Genomic DNA, 26,181 nt, shown 5'->3' with positions numbered 1-26,181 from the left:
CTCCCTCTCCACTCACCTCCCTCCACCTCCCTCCCGCTCCACTCACCTCCCTCCACCTCCCTCCCGCTCCACTCCCTCCCGCTCTACTCACCTCCCGCTCCACTCACCTCCCTCCTGCTCCACTCACCTCCCTCCCGCTCCACTCCCTCCCGCTCCACTCACCTCCCGCTCCACTCACCTCCCGCTCCACTCACCTCCCGCTCAACTCACCTCCCTCCCACTCCACTCACCTCCCTCCCGCTCCACTCACCTCCCTCCCAGGCACGGGGACAGGCAGTGGGCAGGGCAGCCTGCCGCTGCCACGCGGCACCTAAGACGGCAGCGGACGGAAGGACCCCCTTCCTCCCTCGCGGACTAAGTAACATGGCGGCGGCCGGAAGGAGAGGTCCCGCTCCACTCACCTCCCTCCTGCTCCCCTCCCTCCCTCCCGCTCCACTCACCTCCCGCTCCACTCACCTCCCGCTCCACTCCCTCCCCGGCGCGGGGACAGGCAGTGGGCAGGGCAGCCTGCCGCTACCACGCGGCACCTAAGATGGCGGCGGACGGAAGGACCCCTTCCTCCCTCGCAGACTAAGTAACATGGCGGCGGCCGGAAGGAGAGGTGACGTGTGTGTGTGTGTGTGACACTGTGTGTGTGTGACAGTGTGACACTGTGTGTTTGTGACACTTTGTGTGTGTGTGTTACACTGTGTGTGTGTGTGTGTGTGGGACACAGTGTGTGTGCCCCCCCCCTCCTGTCCACTCTCCTCCCCCTCCTGTCCACTCTCCTCCCCCTCCTGTCCACTTTCCTCCCCCTCCTGTCCACTGTCACCCCCCTCCTGTCCACTGTCACCCCCCTCCTGTCCACTGTCACCCCCCTCCTGTCCACTCTCCCCCCCCTCCTGTCCACTCTCCCCCCCCCTCCTGTCCACTCTCCTCCCACTCCTGTCCACTGTCACCCCCCTCCTGTCCACTGTCACCCCCCTCCTGTCCACTTTCACCCCCCTCCTGTCCACTCTCCCCCCCTCCTGTCCACTCTCCTCTCCCTCCTGTCCACTGTCCCCCCCCTCCTGTCCACTGTCCCCTCCTCCTGTCCACTGTCCCCCCTCCTGTCCACTGTTCCCCCCCTCCTGTCCACTGTCCCCCCCTCCTGTCCACTGTCCCCCCCTCCTGTCCCCTGTCCCCCCCTCCTGTCCACTGTCCCCCGCCCCCCCCTCTCATGTCCACTGCCCCCCCCTCCTGTCCACTGTCCCCTCCTGTCCACTGTCCCCATCCCCTCCTGTCCACTGTCCCCGTCCCCTCCTGTCCACTATCCCCGTCCCTCCCCTCCTCCTGTCCACTGTCCCTCCCCCCACCTTTTCCTAGCGGCAAATTTAACTCACGGGCAACGCCAGGTCTCTCAGCTAGTACAAAATATAAACACAATACATATGCATATATATACTGAAAGGAAAATATGCAGTAGGTATAATAAAGAATATACATCAAATAATATGTTAAACATCAAAAAATAATAAAAATAAAAAATAAAAAAACTTTAATAATAAACATTTAAATCCAAAAAGGAAATAATAGATGAATAAAATGACGTCGGAACAGTGTACATGAGGCCAGGCAATGCGTGATGACATCACACGTCATGACGCGCTACAGCCACGCTCCCCGGCCCACAACTCGCCTATCGTCCTTCAGGGAATTTTGTACCCTGAGTGACATGGACGACTGTTGGGCTGAGCAGGGCGGGGTGCCGGATAGTTCTATTAATTAATGTTTTAGTGATTGGAATTCCCAACTAAAGAAAGGTTCTGTTTTCTATCCTACATAACCATGTTTGAAAATGTAGTGATTAGGGATCTCCGTCTTTTGTCCCAAGGTTACTCTTTTCTTACAGGTTTTGGTAGTCAGGACAATCTAAGTAGGGATAAAATCACTCCAGGATAATGCTGACTTAATTATAAACAATGCAGACAAGGGGGGTGCGGTGGTGGTGCAGAGTAGGACTGAATATCTCAAGGAAGCATATCGCCAACTTGGTGATGTTTCCTCCTACTCTGTACTACCAACAGACCCCACCATGGAATTCTTAAGTTCTTTAATGGATTTATTAGATCTTGGTCTATTTACTAATGTTCTAACTAAGAATGAAATAGGATTCATCCTTAACTCTAACCCAGTCGTCCGCGTTTTTTACCATCTCCCAAAGATCCATAATATTGTGGGGGACATATTACTCCTTGATAAAGGGCGGATTGCCCGAAACACGTAGGAGGGTACCTACCTCCATTTTTTTAAACTATGGAAGAATAAAGCATTTGATATATTTGTATTAGTTTTGTGGGACCTACTTTGTTCAGGGCTGTGCGTTGGAGTTTTTTCCCCTTGTCTTTCAAATACATGAAGGATTCTGTAGGAACTTGAATCTTTTCTTTTATGACATTTTATGGATTCAGACTCCACTTGAGTATGTAGAGAAAAGAGATATAGAAAACATAGTGCAAAAACATCTTTGGAAAAAGCTGCATCTCTTCACAAGAGTGATATAAAATCTACATTTTATATTTAGATATTTTTCACGGCACCAATTATCGAATTTTCCAGCACTATCTGTCTCTCAGTAAACATAATGGTGTTTTGTGTCTCTTTGTAGTCACTTTAAATAATTAGGATTGTTTTCTCCATTTAGGAAAACATTATACTGCATCACTATAAGGGATTTTGTTGCCCTTGGTTTCTTTGTTCTATACCCTGTTTTATGCATGATAATATCCTAATAGCCTTTGCAACGACTGCCTGACATTGAGCACTATTGCTAATCCTGCTGTCTATAATTACTTGTAAATCCTTCTCTATCAAGGATTGACCTAATTGTGTCCCATTTAGTTTGTAGCTTGCTTAATCTTAGTTCCCAAATGCATAACGTTACATGTATCTGTGATCAACCTTATCTGCCCAAGTTTCCAGTTTATCCAAGTCGTTCTGTAGAGACATTTGATCATGCTCTGATTTTATTACCTTCCATAATTTAGTGTCGCCAGGAAAGATGGAGATTTTGCTCACTTTGCCAACCTCATGGTTATTAATAAACAAGTTAAAAAGCACTGGCCCCTAGTACTGATCCTTGAGGTACTCCGCTTACCCATTTAGCCAAATCTGACAAGTTTCCATTTATAAAAGACCAATTTCCTTTATTTTCTCCACTAACCTCTTCAATGGGGTTTTGGGCCCAAACTCACACTGCTAGAGTGGTGGCCTAGATCAGCCGTGGTTGTGGGTTCTAGTCATGTTGGGTCTGATACCGTTTCAGTCATTAGGTTGGTATCGAAATCCTTTTAGGAAGTGTGGGACGGGACTCATTTAAATATACTTTGCATAGCCCTTAGCATATTTCCCAGCCAGGTACCTCAGGTGGGCTCCTTTTTCAGCACAATCATGTCTCCCTAATTTATTTGGAGGGGAGTTTGAGGGGAGATATATACAGCTGGCGACGGTTAATAACATTAGAATAGTCTGTGTCTGTGATTCTGGATTGTTAAAAGTTCCTCCAAAAACGGATTGTTCTCTCTCTGAAAAAAAAAATCGGAAATTGCGGCCTGTTCTTTTGGAGAGTGACCCACGGAAATGTCTACTTTTGATAACAATAAACACTAAACACTCCTATCTGAGTGAGGCATTACAGCTGCACAAAGTCTGGTACAGGTGTGTGCAAAGTGGGGGCCTCACCCCATGTCTAGTATATACATATCTATTGCATTCATGTCTGTCCTTTTAAATGAATGTTGATTTCACAAAAACATTCAATATCATTCCCCAACATAGATACATAGTTACTTGGTTACATAGTTACATATCCCTTGGAAACAGTTCATGTAATGCTTCCCCCCCCACCCATTCTCTTTTCATAACGTAAAGTGTGAATGAAGCAGAAATTAGACAGCAGAGGGAGCTGTTGAATTAGCAAAGTACAGTACTTGAGCAATCTGGATATATTTAAATAGTCAAGTTACAAAATAGTGTTTTCTTTATTTTTCCCATTGTAGGAATCGATAGAAGCATTAAAGAGGGTCAATGACATATAGAGGGTCAATGACATATAAAGAGGGTCAATGACATATAAAGAGGGTCAATGACATATAAGGCTGAGCTCATACACTCCCAAAACGTGTCGCGCTGCTGTAGCACAGGAGTTCTGTGCTTATAGTGTTGGAAGCAGTTGGGGGCGTGGCAGCGGCATGGCGGAGGCGTGGTGGACGTGTCACGAAGCTGGTTTGCCCTCATTGGCTGAACCAGCTCACGTGACGCTGACGTCACGCGGCAGTCGCCTGAGAAGACAAAATTTATTGTCTTCTCAAATCGCTGCTGTGTCAGCGCTCTACATCGCCGGCAGGCGCGCAAGCACTTGGCTAACTACTATAGCCAAGTACTGCATTGTGCTTGATGTGCCCGCGCAAGCGCACGCATGTAGCAACGCCGGCAGCATAATCTCGGCCTAAAGAGGAGGAGTACCCTTGTAGATAAGATACCATTTTGACTTAAAATTGGTCTCTGTGTCCATAGTACAAAGGGACCTGAGATTAGATTGCAGGTCCCTACGATATCACTCTTCATATACTCACATGGAGAGGTAATAAAATACAGTATAAAATACTCGGTATGTCATTATTTTGCCCCATTTGTGGGGAAATTAGTCTCTTATACATGCGATTGTTGGTACAAACGTTTTAGTGCAAACAACTATATCATCTGCAATCAATAAAATATAAATGAGTTCAGTTGTTAAGCTTTAACAGGTTGCATACTTCGTGGACTACCAATATTACGATTTAATTGGCAATATTGACAACAATACCTATTTATACATTCTTCTATATAATATCACTGACATTCAAACAGTGGCTACTGTAGCATTGGGAAGACAGAGCTGCCTGACTATGGAAATGTTGGACAGGATGGATACATGTGGATGAGCTCAGTTCAGAAGGTCAGCTGACAAAAGGCAAAGTATTCCTGCTGGGAATTGTCTAATGGGATCTGTGATTTATGTTCTCCAGTGCACATATAATAAAATATGTGCGTAGGAACACATGACGGGTAAAAATGCTTCTTTTGGAACAGTTGTGATTTATCAAAAAAGGTGACATACAATTCGAATTGATCAGCCCAGTGTGCAGGCATTTTAAATTGTTTCATAATTCTAACCCTGGTTTGCTTACGTTTCTTGCCATCCCATCGGAGATGAGGAAACTGTGACCATTTCCTTCCAGAAAATAAATATATTGCATTTTCAGAGTCAAAAAAGTAAGTCTTTAATTGGTCTAAATAGAGTGTGTTTCATGCATACCATATGTCTTATCACTTATAAATATTTAATTATGTATGTAATACATTTTGTAGAGGTTTTTGAACATATCTAAAATTGTATGTTCAGATGATCCCAGGACAGGGAGGATGGTTATACAAAGTGCTGTACAGCAAGTATTACCAGGGGTTCTCCTTGAGCAGCAAGGCTGGTGCGGAACGCGTTGGAGGGTTTCTGTACTCCCTCTTATGTATCTTTCCATGCTTTGCATTCAATTTAACACTTTGTTAACTTGTTGATAGTTTGTAGAGACAGGAACCACAGAGCTCACCAAAGGTAGATAAAAGATGTATTATGCAGTACAAGAATAAGCAAGTAGAGACTTACATCTAATGTAGCTGCAGTTCAGCAGATTCAAATAAAATATGTCCGTGTTGCCAAATACCGAGTCCAGATGGAGTAGGGAGCAGAGCGGGTATTTAGTGTTGAGCAGTCAAGAGTTCAAAACAGTGTTCATTTTTCTGTTTCCACGCCTGAGTTTTGTGCCATGTTCTTAGTGTGTAATGCAAACAGCCAATACTGATTGACATTTGGGCCTAAATTTAAGTGGTGGTACTGTATTCCATAACACAAATTCAGAGATTTTATGGCCTATTTAGACCTGCAAGGTGTCTCATGGAATAGCACCACTTAGTAACACGGCCCCTAAATGTCTATATACATGAAATAGTAGCACTGGAAAGTGCATTCCTGCTCATATTTACTCTTGCAAAGTACCTTGCATGTACAAAAATATAATTGCATTCATGTTTATGTTCTGCATTTTAGTGCATACACCATGAAAAGCCATAAGAATCTTCAAAGAGTGAACTTTGTGCAGCTCAGACTGAGCACAGACGTTGGCATACAGCCCCACCTAGCTCGTACAGTAAGTTCTGTGTATTTATTTTGTAATATTAACACCTTTGTGCATGACTTGCTAAACATTACTGCAATAGCCTGCAATCCTAAACGTGGTGATCTGTTAAGAAATAAGTCTCAGAGATAGGCTTGCAAGCTCCGGTGGGGAACAAAGGTGCACTGGCAAAGTTTGTAAACATCGTTGAAAAGATCTTTAAAATACAAAATGGTATTTATTTTAACGGAAAGAAAGACCAATGTTTCGGCTACAAAATCCTTCATCAGGATTCTTTATAGCCAAAACGTTGGTCTTTCTTTATGTAAAATAAATACCATTGTGTATTGAAAAAACAGCTTGGCGCCTGGAGATCTTTTGAACTCTATCAATGTGTGACAGGCGGCTGCTGATTGTCTGGACGCACCCGATAAGCCTCTTTCTAATATTCTCTTGCTGACTGACTCGTTTTGGGTGTGCATCACCTTTATGTATTTATGAAAGTTTGTAAGCATGCCATTCTGAAGTTTACCGTGCAGTTTTACTGTTCTCTTATCTACCTTGTACCTCTATTAATAACTTGGCCAAAGAGTGGGATTTAATATGTCTAAAACAGAATACATTAAAATTTCTACTGTATTAATAAATAAATGGGCGGGGGGGATGTTTCTGGATGGTATTTGCTATAAAAAATGTTAACGATCAAAAATATCTAAAACATCACAATTTGTATGGGGTATAAATGAACAAAATGCTGTATGTACATTAAAAATGAGACCCCCATTGAACCGGGAGCAAAAACATAAATATTTAATATTTTCATTAGTAAGCGGTTTATGCTTTTCTTCTATTACTCCACAACTAAAATTCTCATACATACATACTATACATACAGTACATACATACTGTACATACATACTATACATACAGCACATACATACTATACATACAGTACATACATACATACTACACATACAGTACATACATACATATGTAGCCATGGCTGGTCCAGACTGCCTCTCTGCCCCGTGTCACATAAGTCCTTAGTAGCTACAGGCTACCCTAGGGGCATTGACTCACCCTGATGCTGACCCTCTGAGTTGCAGGAGTGGAGGTGACACAGGGTCTGTGTACAGCCAATTATGGTGCAGACCTTGTGCCCTCCCCTTTCTGTGTCTCAGAGAGGAAGTGCTAAATTATAGAGAGTTCTCTTCCACCCCTCCTAGGGAGAGGAGCTGTGTGCAGTTTCCTCATGGCTGGGGCTAAGACATGCCAGTCAGTCCCTCTTGGGCTGACTGAGTGAGAGAGAGAGATAGATCAGAACTGAGAGCATGGCCTCAATATTATCAGAGGGCCAAGCATCATCCAGAGGCCTGGGACCCATCTCAATCTATCCTGCATCCGCTGTATGGTAATCACAGTAGATGTCCAAATAAAGCATCCCTTTTATATACCCCTGCCTGAGTCTACAGTCTATTGGGTAGGGGTATACTCTGAAGTCTGCCATGGTGGGGACTGTCTCCGGGAATCCTGGAGCCGTGCTATGGCTGGAGGCGCTGACACACTGAGTGAGCTCTAAAGATCGCCGAAAGTCTGTCCTTTTACCCCACAACACCGTGACACTCAGCTCTCCTGGACCCTCACAGGTATGACCGCACCACAGACAGCAGTAGCAGCAACATCTTCCAGAGAGGGGGGAAACAGGGCTACACATACGTACAGTACATACATACATACTGTACATACATACATTACATACAGTACATACATACTGTACTTACATACATACAGTACATACATGCATTACATACAGTACATACATGCATTACATACAGTACATACATACTGTACTTAAATACATGCATACTGTACATAATACCTATTGTACATACATACATTACATACTGTACATACATACATTACATACTATACATACATACTGTATATACAGTACATACATACTGTACTTACATACATACAGTACATACATACTGTACTTACATACATACAGTACATGTCTGATTCCTTGTAGACATTGCTTTTTATTTGGTTCTTAACCCAAGAGACACCACATATCCTATATTAATACCTATACAATTGTATTCATTAGCAAGAATGACCTCTGCTCTGGATCTCTCGCTGCTGTTTCAGATGATACATAACGCAGATCAAGAAAATCTTGTTATTTTACCCCAGAGACGGTTTCTATTGATTTCAGCTGTGGGAACAAATGAGTAAATCAGCAAATGTTGCATTGTTGCACACACAAAAAGGGAGAGGGGGAAAAAAGTACTTCCAGGTTCTCAATGTATTTGTTATCCCAGCAAAAGCTTCATGCTCTGGGGACGGAAACGTTGAGGAATTAACCTGTGGGTATGTGACTTTTCTTGGAACCAGTTTGTGTATTTCTCCGTGTCCTGTCACTCCCGTCACTTCTCTGTGCATTGTTGTTACTAATGTAACTACTTTTCCTCACTGTCTGCTTGTTGCCTAGTAACTACTGCACAGGCTCCTGTTGGTACGTCCCAGCACCCCCGGCTGTATGGTTTCTCCTGGCCATATTTCCTGCTTGAACAGGCACGTTCCCTTCCTCTTTTAACCAGCAGCCTCCAGGAGCAGTCACTTGTCCCACCTCCTGGTAAAGTTATCATAATGTCCCCTTCCCCCTCCCCCTCACTTCTGCACCTTCCCCTGTTCCCCATCATTTTGTTATTGTTCCTTTTTACAATAAAAGCACACAAGTAAGTAGGACTCTGTGTGCATCTACGGGGAGCGAGCTAACTGCCTGTCTCTGCCACTTGCCACAGTGTGCTTAAGTCAGAACAGTGACCACTCAAACCCCTACATTATTCTGTGCATAAGCCTTCTGTGGCAAGGCTACCAAGGGCGCTGTGCAGAGGGAAATACTCATATACAAACCTATCAGCAACAACTTCCACTTTGGAGACTCGCGTAAATCACACCAGTTTATGTGAAGAAGACAGATTTATTGAGCTGGATTCTGGCTTCTCCAGCTGCAATCAGAATTTGCTGCAAAATACTTTGGGAAAAATAAAGTCAGTTTCAGATCATTTCAGACTTAAACAGTTTCACACATTCTAATATCACATAAGGATTCTCTTTCACCAACATCGGTATAGACTAAACAGTAATTAATATAACTGTAAATGATACAGTCTTTATAGATAGGCATATAGAAAGCTTTTGTTTAGTAACAAGTAATAGAACACAATAAACGTTTTCTTCTTTCATACAGTATTCAATGTTGTGATTACGTTTTACTGAAATAGCATCCAGTATAACTTTTATTAAAACAATTTTTAAAGTGGACACTGGTGTCAGCTAACACCTTGAATTGAGCAGAGAATATAAATAAAACCTATTAAAGTTATTGCCACAAAAATGCTTCAGTATGCACAGTACTGCGCCACCCTAACGCGCCAATGCGCAAAGCCTCCTGGCACAGTGACACAGGCGAGAGGAAAATAAGGTTTTCCTTTTGTACTTGGGGTCCCAGGCTTTGTAAGGCCTACTGCGTTACCCGTCCAAACCCCTCCAACATTATCTATATAAAAAGGTGCAAGGTTTGTCCCGGCAACTAACATCTTGAATCTATTCTAGCGGTTCCTGGTAGCTATCCAGGCTTGGTCCTGTAGCTGCTGGTCTGGGCCCTCTTTTATTTGGATTCGTCTAACATGTCTAGTTGGGATTTACCCCAAGACAAGCTTTGCACTTTTGCTATACTTATGGGAGTCTTATGACTGTGTACTCCTGTAATATCAGCATCTTTCCACTGGGTAAGGCCAGAGCCTGGTAGGGTTAACTGGACTTTACTGTTGTCAGTCTAGTCCTGAAGGCTTCCGTATCTATAAAGCACGGGCAGTCAGAAAATACCACCTGGGAGTATATCTCCAATGCACATGTTCAAACATAGAGGTACATGCGGGCTGTAGTTTCCCTAATATCCTCTGTATATTCATGTAATACAACATTTATATACAATGCAGTAACATTACATTACACTTTTAAAAGGGATCATACAGTGTCTGTTACAAAAAAGGGCAATAACTCCTTAGTCATCTTTTTGTTCCAGATTATGTATTGTTCAGAATAACTGGGCACATACCTTTTTTGAAAACATAGGGGCTTATATGTATGTGTGTGTGTGTGTGTGTGTGTGTGTGTGTGTGTGTGTGTGTGTGTGTGTGTGTGTGTGTGTGTGTGTGTGTGTGTGTGTGTGTGTGTGTGTGTGTGTGTGTGTGTGTGTGTGTGTGATATATCCTTCCCTCCAATCTTGATCTCAAAGTGGCGGGAAGGTGGCAACAGTGTTCCGAAAGATGTATAGTGGCACTAGGGAAAGGTACTGGAACACATCAAAAAACAATGAGCCTCATTCTACAGGGGCTGAATTGTCCGTGGGCTTGAGATCGCTCAGGAAGGCAGAGGGTGCTAAGAATCCCCGGAAGTTAAACGAAAGCTGTCACTGCAAGAACTGGAAGATGAACTTGAGAAGATTAAATGGGACATTTTGACCTTAGTGAAGTAAGAAGAAAAGAGGAAAGCCTCATGGAGCTGAAAAGCGGACACCAATTCTATTACAGAGATGCAGAAAATAGAAGAATCAGTGGAGTAGGCTTCATCGTTAACAAGAGATGGAGAAACAACCTTGTGGAGTATGAAAGCCCGTCAGAAAGAGCAGCCAGAATCCTCATTCAGGTGACCAAGAGATACAGGCTTCAAATAATCCAAGTGTCTGCTCCAACATCAAGTCTCACAGACAATGAAGCTGGAGGATTCTACCATGAAATCAATCAATTAACAACAAAGGAAATTGTCACCAAGATTGTTATGGGAGCTTTTAATGTAAAGATTGGTGCCCAACAGGCAGACGAAGCATCAGTTGGTAAATAAGGTTATAGTAACAGAACTTAACGTGGAGACAGATTGGTAAAATGTGAAGAATGTGAAAACTTCTACATCATGAATTCCTTCTTCAAAAAGAATCTAAATGAATCAAGAATGAAATGTACTTGTCCCTACTGTATCTTACAAGAAACAGGTGATTGAAGACTACACAGTCCTTAATTGTTTTTACACACCACAAAGTGATCACCTATTGGATCACAGCAAATTACATCTGAATCTGAAGATGGAAAGAAGAAACTGATTAAAAAGCCAAAAACAATCAGCGTCAATAACCTCAAGAATAACAGCAGACAATTTCAACTAGAACTGAAAAATCGCTTCAGCTTGCTCAAAATGCATGGAGACACGTTAACAAACAATTATGAACAACTCATGAAGATTGTAGTTGAAAGCGCCGAAAACACTAGAAATTGCTAACAAATAACAGGATAAGAAAATATCTGATGAGACAAAACAATTATTTGGAGACGACTAGAAATGAAGCAATCCCAAAACAAAAAAACAAGATTTTAATATGTGGAGATGTGCAAGAATTCGTAAACATATAACTGAAGATGTAAGAGAATGTAACTGTGATATGGTGAAGAAGACTATGGAAGATAATAAGGGCTTAAAGAAGACGAAGCAGTGATTTATGGTTGGGAAGAAGCCAATCATCGCACTTAAACAAGATAATGGATCAACAATATTAGACGGTGCACTTACAGTATCCTAAAGAGAGTTGATGACTTCTACATGAAATTGTGGCAAAAGCAATAAAATCTATGAAGAATGGGAGGCTCCTGGGGAGGACGGAATTAGAGAACATCCTTGCAAAACTCTTTACATTAATTTAATTTTAATCCACCACAGATTGGGCAGTTCCTTTCAGCTGCAGAAATCCACAAATCAATCTCTGGGAGCGAGAGAGACACTGACTTTCAAATGAGCAGTGTCTCAAGTTGCCTGTGCTGAAAAAGAAGCCCACTGGATGTAGGCAAAAATAGAAAAAGGAGCACAGCAAATGGAGAACTACCGGCAAAAAATAGAAAATAACAAACATTTATTGAGGCATAAAGCCTAATGGGTAAAAAGGAGAAACCCTTCGGCTTTTTGCCTCAATACATTTTTGTTATTGTTCTATTTTTGCCTCCAGTTTTCTTCATTTGCTGTGCTCCTTTCTCTATTTTTGCCTACCTGATTTCTCTGCCTGAAGGATGCACATGATGTCGGGACGTTTTAACCCATGGGTTCGTGAGTACCTGCGTTTCATGCCCTAAAGACTGTTCTATTATTGCTGCACATCTACAGGAGTATTTCATTACACTAGGGGACCTCTGGTGTTGTGTTTTGCCGTTAGTCTCAGCCGTGGGGCTGCTTGTTTCTCCCGTCCCACTGTTTGTCCCTGTTTTATTGTGGATTTATTGCTACACACTCGCCTGCAGCAGCTACTATATGGCTCACGTCTCCTGACACTCTGTTATCTAAGAGGTTCTTCATTCTTGTCTCCTGTTCTTTACGTTTTTTTGTCCAGTGTTTGTAGCACCTGAAGTGCCTGGCTGGGAGATATGCTAATGACTTTGCAAAGTATATTTAAATGAGTCACATCCCAAATTTCCAAAAAGGATTTCCATACCAACTAAATACAGTAGAGTTGATGTCTAAGGCACCTAGTGACTGGAAAGGTGTCGGACGCAACAGGACTAGAATCCACAACCACTGCTTTTCTAGACAGCAGCTCTAACAGTGTGAGCTAAACCAGCTGATGAGAGCCATAACTGTCACATACTTTTGAGCTGCTCCCTGATCACACGTGTATCTTCTCAAACAAAATAGGGAGAGACACCTGGGCTCAAAAAAAACAAGCACAGAAAAATGCTAATTAGATATGCAAAGTATATTTAAATGAGTCACACCTCATAAAATATTTCCATAAGACCAATACTGATAAGTCTAATGCCCTTTGTGATAAAGGGGGCTGTGCACTTCAAAAAAAGCCATGGCCACATCATTTTTCATCCACATCAGGAGGGCATGGCCATAGTAATGGCCACGGGGGGAGTGGAGAGACAATCATAACCTCATAGCAGCACCCAATATTACAAAACACATACTATTGAGCTGGAGGAGCATGGTGATAATGTTGAATATTTTGTTAGTAGCTCAAACAGGGTGAGCAGACGGACAGCAACAGTGAGGTCTGGACAGGGAAGCGGTCACCCTGTCAGCTTACATGACAAGAAATAGAACAATTGGGGTAGGCTCAATTCCTGGTACTTGTCAATCAGGTGACTAAGAGAGTTTGGTGGAGGTGATCATGATGAAGATGTGCCCTTCGGCTCTGCTTGAAAATACCCATTAGGGCTTATTTTTCCACTAAATAGAAAGACTTGGTTTAACTAGTGGGTCGGTCTCTACGCAGTAAAAGGGGGCACTTCACAACATGGAAACTAGTGAACATGTCAGGGGGGACTATGTGACTGTTACCACCCATTGGGTGTGAGTTCTTCTCTCATGACATGGAAGATGGTGTGGTGAAAGGGGTTGATGGCAGTACTGATGTTAAGAGTAAGGGGGGCAGCAGCACCTACTGTAAATACCCTGGGTGTTGATCAGAAGGCTCACAGAGCACCTAATGTTGTTTTGACATTAAAGGGGGTTTGGCTTTCTCTGAGGGACCTGGAGATTGGGCTAGTGATGGGAGATGATGGAACCAACCTGGTGGCAGTATTACATCAGGGCAACCTAGACCTAGTGAGACATTCTGTACAGTAGATGCACTGAATGTGGGTGACTTCGCACATCTCTTCTCTCGAAGCCTATATAAGAGTGTGTGGGCACGTGTATGTAATGTCATGTTGTCTTTTTCTTTTGATGATTTCAGTGTGAAGATGATAAGAGCGAGCTCAACTTGGATGATCTTCTGGAACACGCACAATACTGGCAAGAAATTAAGTGAGAAATTAATTAACTTTAACTTTTCTCTGTTTTCTGATCTGATGTTTGACAGGTTATGCTGCTAAAATTAAACGAAACCAATCAATTAAGCTGTGTTCTCAGTGATGTCTCCAAGGGTTTTCAAATTTCATAACACTATTGAAATTAATATGTTATCTTGTTCGATGTAATATTACTGATTCATGTTCTTCTTTGTATCTGTACAAAGACGAGGAGCTATATTTCAGCTTTATACACTGCAGGGTGGCATAAGGATACTAATGGTATAAAAAATGCACATCTTCCTAACACAAGCACCCACAAGAAGTTAGATAAGTTCTGTACATTCTAATCTTCTCACCTTCTCACTTTCACTTTATGGATCAAAATTGCTGATCTCAGCACAATAAAAAAAATCAGTATTCTCAAAAAGATTCCTGACCACTTAGTGCAGACGCGGCCAACTCCAGTCCTCAAGACCCCCCAACAGGTCAGGTTTTCAGCACATCCTTGCTTTAGCACAGGTTATGCAGTCAAACACTGAGCCACTGATTGAGCCACCTGTGCTGAAGCAGGGGTATCCTGAAAATTTTGACCTGTTGGGTGGTCTTGAGGACTGAAGTTGAGACCCTCCTGTTATGCCCAAAGTGCGTTTGTGCACAAACACACAGAAACTCCCATTCACATGGCGTTTCCGTGCGTTTGCCTGATCGTCAATAACGTACTTAGAGAATAATCCCCATAAAGACTAAGGGGGTTCTTTACTACTCTCCCAGTATCAAAACTAGGATAAAAACGGTGCCTATAAATTGCACCAGATCTATTAAAGGATAAACTCTAATTGCTCTTGAAGAGATCTCTTTTAATAAATAGGGTGATTGTGCCCGAGTTTTGCAGTTAGGAGACTTCAGTAAACGACCCCTGTAAGACCCCATATTTAGCCTGCTGTGAATCTCCACTAATGTAAATGGGACAAACATCTTCCTCGGCACAGGGAAGCTGCTTCACAGCATATATGAATGAAGGTGTGAATCTTTTACTCTATAACATTAAGAAGTTTATATGAACATAACAGTGCTTTGTCTCCCCGTTAATGTCTTAGGCTGCGGCCCCGCTGCCTGCGCTGCACGCGCGACTGCGAGGCAGGCGGCGCGTGCAGCCGAGTCCTCCGGTCTGCAGTGAGCTGCCGGGGGAAAGACAGGGGGGGCGTGATGGGGGCGCGGCCGTGATGTCACCCGGCAGGTTCGCCCTCATTGGCTGAACTGCCGGGGGCGTGGCCTAGCACCCCATCGCGAGTCCGGATCTCAATTCTCTTGAAAGCAGGAGAAACTGTCGGCGCAGCGCGGCGGCCCCCCCTCGCAGCGGTCCCGGCCCCATTGTGGGGCGGCTCATGTCCCTGCAGCGTCCGCCACAGTGGGCGCTGCAGTAGCCAGCGGGGCACCTGGCCTTACACATTGAATGTCTTTGGATGCTGTGACCTGATTTTATCTGTGCTGGCCTAACAGAAAACCAAGGTGTCTGACTTCCCCATATACTGCATTATCCTCATCTTCTGAATGACAATTCATAGCAACGAAACAGATAAAGATGTTCAAATGTGTTGGATTTTAGCTCAATACATACACTGCATATAATTTAATGTCAATTGGAAATAATCCATTAGGGGTATATTTGTATATTTAGAGAATTTTTTTTTGGGGAACATATTTGCACATATCTGTGGCATGGTATATATTAGTAAAATGAAATATATGTTGTGGTTAAATGATGAGTACACAGTGTATTGTGCCTACGACATGATGTATATTCTAATTACTTGTATTCATTTTCAGAAAGCGGCTTGTGAGTGCTGTCGCACAGTATGGGGAACAAGTGCAGTATCTTCTGGGTAATGAGGTAATTATTACATGATCTAATCTCGCATAGAAAACAGCGGGCTTCTTTTAATGAATATGTTGCCTTTTTATATTTTGATGTAACCATGATGTTCTAAAACCTGCTTTAAACTTGGTTAACGACACGAAGTGGGAAGCAGGGGAGCCTGGTTCAATTCCCGGTGTCGGCTCCTTGTGACCTCGGGCAAGTCACTTTCTCTCCCTGTGCCTCAGGCACCACAAACATAGATTGTAAGCTCCACGGGGCAGGAATTGGTGCTGGGAAACATTCTATGTGCAGCGCTGCATGCACGATCAGTGCGATACAAGGATAAACTATTATTATTTGGAATTGATGCGGTATTGTTCCAAATTTTGGTATGAACACGGAAGAAAATCAGCTTTATATATATAAATACAAGTATACATTACCGCATAGCAGCAAAAAGGAGACAGCACTCAGGTGAATGTAAATGAATGTATTAAATACAGCACATAACTCCGACGTTTTGATCCCACAGGGGGATCTTCCTCAGGGTGGGATCGAAACGTTGGAGCTATGTGCTGTATTTAATACATTCATTTACATTCACCTGAGTGCTGTCTCCTTTTTGCTGCTATGCGGTAATGTATACTTTTATTATTTATATGGGACATGCACCTATTCATTATTGAATTTCTATTGGAGTGCCAGTGATTTTTTATCACGTGTGTGTGTGTGTGCGTGTGTGCGTGTGCGTGTGCGTGTGTGTGTGTGTGTAGAGGTATCAGTACCGTGTTAGCCAAGCTTCAATAATCAAAAAATAAATAGATGATACCGTTCTGTGGCTAACGAAATGCTTTAATTTGTGTGAGCTTTCGAGATACACAGATCTCTTCTTCCGGCGATGTTACAATGAATGAAGCAAGCAAAAGGTATACTTAAAAACAGTGTCTCTTGGAATGTTATCTGTGCTGGTCCTTCCCCCGGTGTGGATGTGTTTTATGGCTGGAGGTGTCAAAAGGTTCCCGAAAGCAAGTGATGAAAGAGTGTGTATGTGTATCAGTGTGAATAAAAATGAATGGAGAGCCCACAGTATATACAGTGCTTTACAAAAGGTGTGTGTGGAGTGGGAGTGGATATAAATGGTGTGGGTGGGTGTGGAAATGTGAGAGTTTGTAGCACAACTAAAAGTGTGTGTGGATACTTTGTGGTCCCTATTGGTGTATAGGGATGGAAAAACAAGGAGTATTAGTATGTGTGAGAGACAGCTGTGTGTGCATACATATAGCACAGTATGTACAGACATGGCCTTTAGCGCTCATGGGAAGAGAGTTCACTTGTGTCAGTAATGACTCATAAAATTTCGATCTCTGTTTAGGCCACTGCTAAGTGTCCCGAACAGTTGCATAAATTTGTATTCATGCAACCGTCTCTCTTTCGGTCTTTTAAGATTACCTTTGAGTATGGCAACCCTCAGATCGTTCATCTTATGGCCAGAGTCAGAGAAATGTTCGCCAACAGGACTGTCTCTTGTTCCGCGTGTGATGCTGTGGCGATGCAGGTTCATTCTCTTGTTTAGCCCCTGCCCTGTCTCACCTATGTAGTAGCAGCCCCCTGGGCATTTCATGCACATGATGAGGTACACGACATTGCTGGAGGAACAGGTGAACCTTCCTCTGATTTTGTATTCCCGATTCCTGTGTGGTATTTGTATTGTGTCCGCTGTGTAGAGCATTGCGCAGGTTTTGCATCTTGGGTCCTGGCAAGGTTTTGTCCCGCATTCAGCTGTACTGCTGAATACTTTACTCCTCACCATAATATTCTTGAGATTATGGGGTTGTCTGTATGATAATAAGGGTGCTTCAGGGAAGACCTGTTGCAGTCTTCTATCTTCCTGGAGGATGGGTTGTAGTTTCCTGGCGATCTTGCGTAGGGCTCCTAGGTGTGGGTTATATGTGACCACCAAAGGTACCCTGTCGCTTGTCTCCTTCTGTTTGTATTCAAGGAGATCACTTCTTGGTATTCTGGTGGCTTTGTGAATTTGCTGGTCTACAATTCTGTGGTTATATCCACGGTTTATAAAGTCTGATCTCAAGGCTTTAATCCGCTAGTCTCTGTCTGCTGTGTCGGAGCATATCCGGTTGTATCATATGGCTTGACTGTAGATGGTTGCATGTTTGGTGTGTGTCGGGTGGAAGCTGTTGTCCCTCAAATAGCTGGCTCTGTCTGTAGGTTTGCGGTATACAGAAGTCTGTAGTTGGTTGTTCTTTATAGTAATCGTGGTGTCTAGGAAATGTACTTCATCCGGGGAATGGGTGAGTTTGAGGTTGATGGTCGGGTGGAACGTATTGAAGTTGTCATAGAACTGTAGGAGGTCCTGTTCGCCAAAGGTCCAAATCAGGAGGATGTCATCGATGTAGTGAAGGTATGTAAGGGGTTTCAAATGACAGGTGGAAAGAAAGTCACTTTCCAGTTTTGCGCAGAACAGATTGGCATACTGTGGCGCCATCCGAGTACTCATAGCGGTCCCGGTTGTCTGGAGGTATGTGTCATTTCCAAATGTGAAGTAGTTATGGGTCAGAATAAATTCGATGCATTTAGTCACTGTCTCTGTGAGTGGCTCCTGCGGTCCCAGAAAGTATCTGCAGGCTGAAATCCCATCCTCATGGGGGATGTTAGTATAAAGTGACTCTACATCCATAGTTGCTAGTAGTGTTCCTTTTGGGAGGGGGCCAATGGCATTCAGTTTGTTTAGCAGGTCGGTGGTATCCTGGATATAGCTGGGTGTGTTCCTGACAAGTGGTTTTAGAATGCCCTCCACCCAGCCAGAAATATTCTCGGAAAGTGTGCCAGATCCAGAGATAATAGGGCGCCCAGGATTACCCTCTTTGTGAATTTTAGGGAGCATGTAGAATGTGCCAGGTTTTGGGTTAGCTGGTATCAGGTCCAGAATTTGTTCTCTTGTGCGGATCGGGAGTGTTTTAATGATCCTGTTGAGTTCTCGCATGTATTTTTTAGTTGGATCCTCCTGCAGTTGGGTGTAATACTTTGAATCAGAGAGTTGCCTGTGTGCTTCCCGCAGGTAGTCTGTGGTGTTCATTATGACCACTGCTCCTCCCTTGTCCGCAGGTTTGATTGTTATGTTGTGGTTGGCCTTTAGCGATTCTATGGCTCTCCTCTCCATCAGTATATATATACACACACTTTATATATAGTGATATTTGTTATTATACTGCACAGACTTAAAAGCGGTGGCACTTTAAACCCTTATTGTGGTATCCAATACTTTTGAAATGACAGGTTAGCATGTCTCATCAATGGTATACAAAAGTATTCAGGGGGTATATAGTATATACAAACATACTGAGTACTGAAATTAAATTATTTGTTTTTATTTTTGCTAAATATACATAACCATTTGCCTAATATTATATAATCACATCTGTATACATTTCATGTCTAATGCTATTATGTACTTCATTTGGAACAGTAGAAATGAAAAATGTAATGAAATAACAATATCACATTGTTATCAGGGGCGTAGCTATAGCCCAGGCAAAGCCCGGGACCCACGCTCTAGGGGCCCGCTCGCTAGGTTGACCAATTCACCGACTGCGCACGTGGGGAGAGCGCTTGACAACCGCGCATGTGTGATCGGTGTTTGCCGGTTGCTCATGCGCTTGAGAAGCCGTAAAGTGCCGATCGCTCATGCGCGGTCGGCAAGGGCTCTCTGGATACGCGTGGTCGGTAAGGACTCTTGTGCGCATGCAGTCGGTAAGTGCCGGTCACGTATTGCGGCTACCGCCATGAAGGAGAAGGCAGGAGCCACGGGTATATTAGGGTCAGGAGGGGAAGCGTCTGGCGGGCCAGGAAGCAGCACCCACCCGGTCAAGGTCAGTCACCCACCCAGTCACTCACACAAACCCAGTCACACAACCAACAGCGCACCGGGCCCCCTGCAAGCAAACGCCATTTTATCTGTCCCAGGAGCTGCAGCATTTTGCTTTTCTTCTCGTGTCTGCGGGGACAGAAAGTCGGCTACATCTGTACTTAGTCTGCAAATGATTCCATCTTGTAATTATGGATTTATTTCCCCGGGGTTTTCAGTCTTTCAGTCTCAAGGCAGTTTTGAACATCTATCTTTCTCTATTGGCCAGAAATGGCGACTTTATTCCAGCAGAGTTTAATTACCACCAGGGCCGTTTCCACTGCGGTGTCAAAGGATCCCACAGCTGCTAGACTTCCTATATTCCTAATATTACAACGAAATAACAAGTAACAAGATCTGATGTTCTACTGAGGTTTATGTTGAATGGCTTTAATAATGTAGATTTTTGTTGTGACATATCTATTATGCATAGTGCAATCTAACTGGAACCCAAATATTATTTGTCATCAGCAAAATGTCAGCAACGTGATTGAAGCAGTTAAAGAATTATGCTACCTACTTCGTTCTGTCGAAACCAAGGAGATAAGTGAGGCAATAAGAGCACTTAATACTGCGTCTTTGATAGCAGCCCAGGTAAGGTTATAATTTGCCTTTATTACCACTTTTGTATGTTAATGGGTGGGAAATATTTTGCAGATAATGCTAGGTTATCGGGGACAGCTGCACAGTAGCGCACACATTACTGTAATAATGTAAAATACAGTATGTGCTGTGTCCGTATATATCAATAGAGTGTAAAGTGAAACACTCGTTTTGCAGAAGAATTAAAGAAAGAATAGAGGCAATTAAAAGCTGCATAAGCAAGTTCTGTGGGTAGGAAACTTTTGGTGGAACACACCTGGAAACGCAGGTATATTCTCTTCTTAATACGCGTGCAGTGGCAAATAAAATTTGTAATCAACAAGAATTACGTACATTCATTTTTCATAGAATAATTGCAAAATATTTCCGCAGCACAACAACTAATAGAAATAAACTACAAACAGAGCAACTGTGAATCATGATATTACTTGCAGTATTCGAGGTACTTCAGATAAGTGTCAGATTCTGGTATTGTAAAGAAGCCATCACTATACAGTACCTGTACATCTGTATTCGCCACACCTGAGAACAGGTGATCAGCGGGGACTCATTGCAGAAACACACACTGAGTTCATGTTCAGTTCACATTGCTATTTGTCTCTCGGAATATTGCTGAATCAAAGCTTTTCGCTCGCATGTGAATTCAGAAGGTCAGATTTAGTTCATCGTTCTCATTGAAATGCTGATGGCTATTATCTATTTGATTCAGCAAGCAGTTTATTTTTACAAAAGGCGCTAAATAACAATTTAGACAGTGATGACAGGATCCAATCACGCACCATCAATAACAGGGATCTAAAAGATTAACACAGTCCAGAGAGCTTCTGCAGCTTCTGAACAAGCTGGTTATACGTGCCAAGGTTATTCTTTGTTCTTACTGTTGCTCTGCCTAGATTGGTGTCATTGCTACACATGTTAAAGTCCCTAAGATGTGGCCTGAATTCTGCTAACCAATTCACATTTAGAGTTGTCCAGTATATATTTGAGAGCTTCATGGAAACCTGTTATTTGTACATTGTTTATTATAAACTTCAGTCTACGTATTCATGATCTTCCTGCCTTGCAAGAAGAAGATGATGGTAAGACTTCTGCAAATGACTTTTTCAGTATATTGAAGAGGGAAAGAATAACGCCTGTGCAAAAGAAAATCGCCCTGATAAACAGGCTCGGGGACTTATTCTATAACAGCAAAAACAGCCGATCATTGGTTGAAATGGAGAATTTCAGCCCAAAATGACCTAACAGCCGCCCAGGTGGATACAGAATAAGCCTATTGTCCTTGTCATTTGCTTGATAATAGATGCATAGATGGCATATCGTCCTGGCGTTTCAACTCACTATATATATACAGGAGTAATAATACTTAGTATCACCGGAGGGTTAACATTACGGGGGTCTCATTCAGAAGCATGGACGCAATGCAGTGCGGTCGTGGCAGACACTGTTCCTGGCGCTGCAGACTCACAGCAGACTGTCCCTGGCGCGGCAGACTTTGGCTTGTCCGCGGCGCAGGGGGCGGGAAGTCTTGCTACATCTGTAATTTCCCAAATCATTAAAAAAAAAAAAACTCAATTCATTTGGTCTCTTAAAGGTTTCGGATTACTTTATCACGTACGGATACAAAACTATACTTACGAGCTGATGAAGTCCTGCATTATTCAAATGAAATGCAAAACAAAAATGCTATCAGCACAATTCATATTCAATGATTCGGATGTAACCCTAATAACAAGGTCATCAAGATTTGTTTACGTTAGAAGCCCAGTCATGCTGGTTTTATACCATGTTTGTGGCTTAAATGTAATTAATTAGTTCTGTGTTAGAGAATAAAGAGTCGGTAATGGGTTATTATACTTCAGTCAGTGTTTAGGTGACTTGAGCCACATTGGTCACCAAATATTTTGACTCTCTTTACAAGAACACTACAGTGACATTGTATCTCCTTTATCCCTTCCCTCTGTCTGAGAGCAGCGTACTCCTCTGATCTCCAAAGCTTTTATACACATTGCAAGGCAGCTGATGTTTACGTTTTGATATATGTTGAACTCGTAACTGTGTTTTAAGCCTTGTTCTTGTTGCCATTACTTTGCCACTCTCTCACTGATATTATTAACACCATCATAATGTAATTAGTAAATGCACAGTACTCAACAGCATTTTACAGACTAATACACAGTAGTGTTAGAATAGCACAATCAACGCCTAATCCAGTAGAAATATAGCATTATTTTATGGGGGGGCTTGAACATTGCTGCAGATTTTAAATAAAAACAATATACAAGAATATATTTAACTGAAGATATTTTAAATAGACAACATTTTTTTGGTTTGAAACATACCCAACTGTAGAGGTGAAACTATCCCAAATGCATTTGCACAATTTTAAGCCTTTTTTCCCCAAACTCTATTCTCTGTGAAATGTTTCCCCAACACTCAAAAGACTTATAATGTCATCACATTAGTAAGATTTTCCCAAAATATCGCCAGACGGTCTGTGCTATTTGTAGTTTCGGCCTTATGCAGATCTAGCCATTTTAGAGTATTCCACAAATAAGTTATTAAACAAAATTGCAATGCACATCGACTGAATACTTGGCGAATTGCTTGCAAACTCTGACTCAGCAGCGGACATTTTCACATGTTTCCCGACCCCATGAGAGAGTTTTGCACATCTCTGAAAATAACTGGATAATAGATGCTAGAAAAAGGTGAACATACAGATCCGTTGTATATAACTCCAAATGAATTAGTCTGAGACAGATTTCTTGCAGTTCCTTCCCTTATTCTTAGAGAGGTGGCAGTACAGGAAAGATGCATGTTAAACATGGAGAGCAGTGCTTTGGGATGTTTCTGTTCTGCGGAAACTATTCCCAAACAGACATCATGTAGTTTTTTCCTACCTGGATTTTGTTAATAAGACGTGATAATGCAATTAAACAATAACATATTCTGGTCCTTGGAAAAGTCTGGGCACACAATCTATAACCTTGATAGGCTCCAATTTGTACCCAAAATGTACTATAAACAATTCACTTGTTCTAACCTCCCTACAAATCAGTTGTTTTCCTTAAATGTGCTTTTTTCTCACATCCCACAATCTATCTTAGTTCAGCCTGAATGACATGACACAGTAGAGTCATGGGAAATCAAAATGGATTTTGAATGACATAAATCAAATAGAGTCCATAAGGGATTCTGAATCACAGAAATCCATCTTCAAATATATATATATATATATATGTCAATGTACTCAATTGTTATGACAGACAATATATTTACCCCAGGAAGTAAGTTTGGACAGTAACGGTGGTGTTACACGGAGATGGGCTCCGTTTTCTCCCTTGCCTTCTAACCCTCGTTGTGTCTCATACTGTAGCTATTCTGTTACATTTCTGTTAGGAACATGATTGGATTTCTAACATCTCTTTTAGAAAACAGGCAGAGCCCAACATCAACGTTAGTTACTTTCATTTAACCATTATTCTGTCCCTGCTTGTTTTCCTGAAATCTTTATTAAGTGGTTTGTTTCGCCCCAGTCAGCTTTAAGATGGGGGTATTTGGAAAGCAATTCTACAACACGCTGAATGTCCTATATATTATCATAGAAATTGCATTGCAGCAATCCTTGTTTCCATCAAGTTTATAGTAGATGTCTCTTGTGTACACGCACCTTCTCTTAATCAATGCAATGTGGAATAAGTAGCAGAAGGTATTGATAAAGTCCTTGCCATAAAGATGTCCATTGTCCATCAAACAAAATATAAATATTTGTATCTATTTTGAAAAATATATTGGAATTGATTTTTAGAATGCAAAATGTCAACACTATAGTATTAGAAATGTATTATCTTGTTGCTAGCTGAATTTGTATGTTGTAATATAGAATTCTAAGTAATAAACCGACGAATAATTAAATATGGTACACAAATCACTAAAAAAAGGTACTCTACCTCCATTTTTGTTATCTTGACAATCTTATTGTACAGACGCAATGATGAAATTTCTGTAAGCTTTAACAAGCTTTAATGTTATGTCATTTTTTAAATGTGAGGTATTTTTAATTCAATCTACATGTAAATTGTAGAAGAACGACATATTTTATCTGTCTAGTCATCCAGTGTCCTAATAAAAACAGCTATAACATAGAAGATAAACAAATACCTGACAAATGTGTTAGAAATAAACAGATCTAATTGCTAATTGTGCTTCTCTTAAAAATCCTCTTTACTAGATACGTCCTACCTAATAAACTCTTGTTTCATTCACAAATGTGTTACATGACGATCGTGCCAATTCTTTGTGAAAAAAATTGCACATGTAAGTTATTGATCTTTGAGGTTCACACAGGACTTTTACAGGCTTCGTTACAAGAACCAATATGTGTGCACTCACACTCAAACATAGCAACATGTTAGTACAATTCCTGAGTGGCTCAACTACAAGGCAGAGATTAGTGATGTTTTGAAAGCTTTAAACTCCGATACATACAGTATATGAGAAATGTACTTGTTGCTAGAGAAGTACATACAGTATGTAGCCAGGTTTGGTATCCCCATTGTTGATAGCGACTGTGGGCTCCCCGCAATTACAGATACTGTACTTTGAATATCAGAAAAAATATCTCCGGACACAGATGTTATACTACAACCTCTAAGTACTGTATATAGTGCTATGGTTTTTTCCTAAAAATGTCCTTCCGAAAACTGTACTCGTATTATATGCGCAGCCTAACACCTTTTATTTTTCACATAGAACACCTTCAAAACTTTAGGGTCGTATTATGTACGAGGCCAGGCTATATTTGGGCCAATACAGTATGTCAAATTTGGTAGAATACATGTATGTTCTCTAATAATTTATTCGAAAGAGGATAAGTGCTGCACACCAAGTACTATGATATAATAAGAGATGATACAGTTACCGGAGCTCCTGTCCATGAACGAAAGGCTGCATCCAACCCAAGGTATACAAAGAGAGGTGGAGGACAGAGCACACGGATTTGACACGACGTTTCGACCACAATGGTCTTTATCAAGTGCAGAAAAGAGCCATTTTTTTGCACTTGATAAAGACCATTGCGGTCGAAACGTCGTGCTAGCTTAAATGAATATTTTCTATTTGCAAATCCGTGTGCCCTGTCCTCCATCTCTTTTTTTTCTCTCTGATAATTTATACCACATTGCCTTTCCAACGGGCATAGGAATTTCAGAGAGTCTAAAAGGTTTATTCAATAAGCTCTGAAGTGGGGGATCGTAGAAACCCCCATTTAAGAAAAAGACGTTTAGTCCAGTCGCTGTTAGATCGGCTGCTTTGGAGCTTATTCAATAAGCCTTTGTGTCTCATGCAAATTTCTGCGGCGCTAAGCAGTATTAAAAGATAAGGATACAAATATCGGCTATTTCGAGGTTATCACAAAAGTTTTTATTTGAGGAAAAAACCCTTCTGTGCCGTAGGATCCAGCATGAAGGCCACACAGGCACTGAAGGAGTTATAGTTTCTCAGGTCTGTTAACTTACGGTATGTTCCTTTTTTCCTGTAGAACTGGAAGCCCAACTCAGCAAACACAGCAAAAGGTAACTTTTATTACACTGACGTTTAGTTACATCTTCCTAAAAACTGGAATGGCGGGACACGCGTAACACGCCCGCGGGAGAAGTCATCAACCCTCAGAAGTAGCTGCGCGGGGAGCAGGGCTAATGCGTTATTGCACTTGCTGCAACGCGCCTTCCAGTGCAATAACGCATCCTACATCTGTACTTCGAATGCACAAAGTTCTTCTGA

General features: G+C 42.1%; 1 protein-coding gene across 1 annotated transcript in view; it reads left to right on the top strand.

The window, feature by feature from the left end:
* PIK3C2G (phosphatidylinositol-4-phosphate 3-kinase catalytic subunit type 2 gamma) overlaps positions 1-26,181 on the top strand; it is a 218,116-nt gene that overhangs the window by 27,489 nt on the left and 164,446 nt on the right. The window contains exons 7-11 of the mRNA XM_075599209.1: positions 6,104-6,203; positions 13,960-14,030; positions 15,845-15,908; positions 20,269-20,391; positions 25,940-25,973. Of these exons, the coding sequence (XP_075455324.1) occupies positions 6,104-6,203; positions 13,960-14,030; positions 15,845-15,908; positions 20,269-20,391; positions 25,940-25,973 (392 nt within the window). The remainder of the gene's footprint in view (positions 1-6,103; positions 6,204-13,959; positions 14,031-15,844; positions 15,909-20,268; positions 20,392-25,939; positions 25,974-26,181) is intronic.

The sequence above is a fragment of the Ascaphus truei genome, chromosome 5 (genome assembly GCF_040206685.1).
Source record: "Ascaphus truei isolate aAscTru1 chromosome 5, aAscTru1.hap1, whole genome shotgun sequence".
In the NCBI taxonomy this organism is placed as follows: domain Eukaryota; kingdom Metazoa; phylum Chordata; class Amphibia; order Anura; family Ascaphidae; genus Ascaphus; species Ascaphus truei.
Note: the sequence above shows the minus strand (reverse complement) of the source record. Positions and strands in the feature narration are given on the sequence as shown.